At 49.3% G+C, this 4,719-nt stretch overlaps 1 protein-coding gene across 1 annotated transcript in view; it reads right to left on the minus strand.

Annotated features, from left to right (window-relative positions):
• LOC101845295 (probable serine/threonine-protein kinase tsuA) overlaps positions 1-4,719 on the minus strand; it is an 11,347-nt gene continuing 6,628 nt past the window's right edge. The window contains exons 4-6 of the mRNA XM_035973516.1: positions 2,905-3,155; positions 998-2,385; positions 1-814 (exon numbers count right to left, since the gene is read on the minus strand). Of these exons, the coding sequence (XP_035829409.1) occupies positions 1-814; positions 998-2,385; positions 2,905-3,155 (2,453 nt within the window). The remainder of the gene's footprint in view (positions 815-997; positions 2,386-2,904; positions 3,156-4,719) is intronic.

Raw genomic sequence — 4,719 nt, forward strand, 5'->3', positions numbered from 1 at the left:
CTATCGAAATTCAGTGAGTTCCCCCGCATTGGGGTGTAACGATAAAAGCTGTTGTCTTAATCGGGATGATGGTAAGGAAGGTGATGACGACGGCTTCTTTTGTTGCCAGTTGTAGAGTCGCTCGTAGAAAGGTCTGCGGATACGCACTGGTTGTTGGAGCCGGTGCAGAAAGACGTGAGGTACTTCCTCAGTCACGCCTTTGTCTGCTCGTAGAATCATATTCCTACCCCTAGCCGCATTCAAGTTACGATTGGAGCTTCGCAAGGCCGTGGCTCCTCCTCCAACCCCGCCTCCTCTCTCCATTGCTGTGACGTCAGTGTAACGGGGCATCGAAGCGCCCTGAGGCTGAGCTTGCTGTGGTTGTGGGTGGGCGAAACTCATCGCTGATGGTGAAGAAGCCACACTCCTCGATGCTGGTCCAATCACTCTTGAAACAGAAGTTGCCGCGGGGCGGGGCAAATGTAGCCTTTGAGAAGCCGGATTGGAGCGATACATAACTTGCATCCCATTGGTCCCAGGGCGTCTAAGGACGTAGGCTGCCCTCCCAGGAGAGGTGGGCGTGGCTTGAGGATTGACAGAGTTGAGGTCAGAGATACGCTGCGTTGGAATCCTTGCAGCCCCAGATGTGATGGGTGTCAGTTTGGTGTTGACGCGGTTCATGGAGGAGAGTCGGTGGAGGATGGTTCGCAACTGCTGTGGGTGCATAGATTTATTAATTCCTTGTTGCTGCTGCTGTTGTTGTTGTTGTCGTTGGAGCTGTAGTGGGTACATGTTGCTCTGTGTCTGAGGATACAGCGGCGTCTTCTGTTGTTGTCTGACAACAGGGGGCATACTTCGGAGTACAGAGGGCTGTCCCAATCTGGGTAAGCTGGGTGAGAGAACACTTCCCTGATTCTGTTGCTGTTGCTGCTGTTGTTTGACCATAAACCCCATTGGACGCTGACCGATCTGAATCTGCTGCTGCTGCTGTTTCTGCTGTTGGTCAAGAAGAGCTTGCTGTTGCAATCTTTGCTGGAGCTGCTGTTGCTGTTGCTGTTGCTGCTGTTGTTGTTGTTGCTGCTTCTGCTGTTCCTGTAGTTGCAGTTGTAGCTGTCTCTGTTTCTGCTGTAGGATGTATTGTGTGAGTGACTGCTGAGGTGGGAGGAGGTCAGAGCTAGGACTGAGGGAGGGGGCTGCTTGACTGAGGGGTGGGGCTCCTTTCTGACCTGTCAACAGAGCTGACTGCTGGAGGTTGTATTGCTGGACGCTGGGTAGCGAGTTCTGCTGGAGAGTCCTCGCCTTTAAAATGTTGTTGCTGCTGCTAGTATTATTGTTGTTACCGATGCTGTTGCCTTGATAGTTGTTGCCGTTGCCGAGGTTGACGACGTTTCCAACCAATCTCTGGGAACTGAGAGGGTTATTGAGTCGAGCTTGAGCGTAGGCTGGTTGCATCTGACCTGAGCCTTGCATACCTGTGTGCTGCTGAGTTTGTTGACGAGGCATAGCCGCTGGCTGGTTGGCCGAAACTTGTGGGTTAGCCCGTAACCCGAGGTTGTCGTTCGGGAGAGACATAGTCTGAGGCAAAGCCAGAGGTCCTTGTAATACGCCACTTCGCTGCGTTGCTAGGGGGGAATACAAGGTAGGGGAGGCGGCAGGTGAGGCGACGACGTTGTTTCTCGGAACAAGAACATCGTTCGTGCTTCTCCCGTTCATCATTTGTACAGAGTTCTCGGGTACCGAACCTGTATTAGGCAGCACGGGGAGACGGCTGAAATTGTCAATCTGGGGAACTTGTTTGGGGAAATTCCCATTTGTCATTCTCAATATGTTAGACGTAGAGGCCGGGATGGCTTGGTTCGTGCCTGTCGACGATGCCGTGTTGAATCCCATTTGAGCAGAAGGAAGAGCCACAGATGAGCTGGTATCCACGAGTGGTGACGTCATATTGGTCACGAGAGGCTGGCCTGCCGTTGCAACGTTCATTTGACGCTCTATGCTGAGGATTTTTTGTCGGAGAGCAGAAATAGTCTCGGCCTGGTTGGCGGAGGACGCTGTTCCGACGTCTGGCGCCGTTTGGGCAGGAGAATTGTCCGGCGTCTTGTTCGAGTCGTCCTGGTCTGACGTTTTGGCGTCAGGCGTTACGTGGAGCTGGGCGGGGCTTGGGGCGGGGCTGATGGGGAAACTCCGCCTCACCAGCCTGCCGTTGACAGGTTGTAGAGGTCTCCAGTTGTCCACGAGTCGCGCTGGGGAGTTGTGGTGACCCGGGCCTCTGTTCGTGACCTCGTGACCTTCCTCAAAGAGAAGGGATCGGAGAGTCTCCAGCTGTTGAGGAGAAAACTCTGTGGTACCAGTCGTGAAGACAAAGGGATGGTGTGGAGAGGAGGAGGGGTCAGAGAAAAGATGGAACTGGGTGGGTGGGGGTTGAATAGAGCGGGGGGAGGGGATAGAGAAAGTGGTAGGTGGGGTAAGGGACGGGGATAGAGGAGGGAAGATAGGGGCGGGGGAGAGAGAAATGGGGGAATTAAGGAGAGGGAGATAATGGAGGGATGAGGGGAGGAAGATGGGAAGGGGTGGAGAACGGTAGAGAGCAAGGGGGACTTGGGTGGTCTTGAACTCGGGTCATTTTGTGGGGGCCTGAAAAGCTCTCAGCCAATTTGGCTCTGTTGTATAGGGAATAGATGTTAAATTCGGAGGTTCGACATCTTGAATAACCCCATAGTGTTGACAGGGGCAATGAACTCATATATACGCTTACTTTTAATTACTCTTCACCCCAAGCTGTCGAAATGACTTATTTTATTATGTCTATCAGAGTTTTGACTAATAAAACAATGGTCAAACGATATATCTTTCCAGCAGGGTGTTGAATGATAAAACAATGGTCAAACGATACCAAGGTGTTGAATGATAAAACAATGGTCAAACGATGCCAGAGTGTTGAATGATAAAACAATTGTCAAACGATTTATTACGGTGGCCAGAGTGTTGACTTATAAAACAGTTGTAAAAAAATCTTACCTGAGTCTTCGAAATCTTCTGCGGCTGCGCAAACACCGTCCACGTGACTGACTCGTAGCAATGGGGCGTGGTCAGAGAGCCCTGGTATCGCCAGAACCGGGCGGTGTCCTCGGGAAGCAGATTTCTCAACCGGAAGTTGTCTACAAGGTTGTGTTCACCTACGGGGAAAATAGAGAGAGATAATATGTTATACATTGAGTTATTCACTTGGATTTACGTTCTCTTGTTTGTTGTTTGGTGCCGTAATTATTTTACTGCGCTCGCAACTGCATAAGGTTATTTGAGCGCGCGGGAAACATTAATAATTATTGTTAGTTTTGGTAGAAATAAATTTTGAATTTTGCTCTGGTGGAGGCCGAAGCCTACTCTTGTCGATTTTTAACCAAGGGATCTTTAACGTGAGCAACTTGCACTCGGAACCTCAGAGTTTTTTTGCCCTTATCTGAGAAGTATAGGTGTTAAATGTTACCTACGCAAAGATAAGGAGGAGCCAAGGAGAAGCAGTAGAAAGGCTGCAGAAAGAGTCAGGATCCCAGAGGAGGTGGGGTGGGGGCAGAAAAAGGAGACGAAAGCAGACGACAAAACAAGGTTAGGGAGCAGGAAAGGAGGTGAAAGGGGAACATTTTAGATGAGAGAAGAACACTCTCCGTCGTTGTCAGGTTTCGAACCTAAAACGTATTGAGAGAGAGATGAACACCGTAACATCTGGACAACGAGCCCCCCACCCCCCCTCTCTCTCTCTGTAATAATTTGTTTTAATAAGTATTTAACGGCACTTGTTACACAATTAGGTCATAAAAGTGTCAAATACTATAGGTGTTATTAAACAAAGAGTAATAATAAACACAACAAGAGATAAGAATGAGTGATAGGAAAAAAAGAGCAAACCACACCAGAGCACTCGCCAACCACCCACTCTCTGTAAATATACTGATCTCTAAATTTTTGCCTTACTTGCTGCACACACCTGCTCATTTTCTCAATCTTGCCTTACTAACTGCCCACCCAATTCTCCCCTGTTAATTTTGTTCCCTCCTCCCTCCCCCCTCCATTCCGACATCACCTGTCCCAACAAAATAAAAGTACCAACCAAACAATTTAAAGAAAATTTACTTAAAACAATGCCAAAAAAACCAAAGAAAAAACAAAAGAAAAAACAAAACAAAAGCAATAACAAAAACAAACAACACAAAACACAAAAACAATCCATAAGAAAACACACTCACACATACACACACACGCACACACGCACACACACACACACAGACCAACCCCCCCAAACCCCCCCCCACACCCCCCCCCCCCCAAAAAAAAAAAAAAAAAAAAAAAAAAAAAAATCCCAACTACCCAACAAAACAGACCATAGAGACACCCAGGAGCCATGGTAACAAATTAATGTCAGCCAAGAAAACAGCCAAAATCCGCCAGCCGTCAGAAGTATTCAGGTCAACTGAGACCTGTAAACCTTGCGCACTGCCAGAGTGACCCGAGGTCAACATTGCCTGGTTAGGCATGTCAGCGACCAGCGATTAATTTATCCCCCCCCTCCCCTCCTCCACTACCCTCCTTTCCTCCTCCCTAAACCCTCCTTCCCTCTTCCCCACACCCTGCTTCCTCTTCCTCTTCCTCCTGCTCCTTCTCCTTCTCGTCCTCATCCCCACACTCTGATTCCTCCTTCTCCTCCCCCTCCCCACACCTCCTCCTCCTCCTCCTCCTCCTCCT

This window comes from Aplysia californica, unplaced genomic scaffold (assembly GCF_000002075.1).
Source record: "Aplysia californica isolate F4 #8 unplaced genomic scaffold, AplCal3.0 scaffold01344, whole genome shotgun sequence".
NCBI lineage: Eukaryota > Metazoa > Mollusca > Gastropoda > Aplysiida > Aplysiidae > Aplysia > Aplysia californica.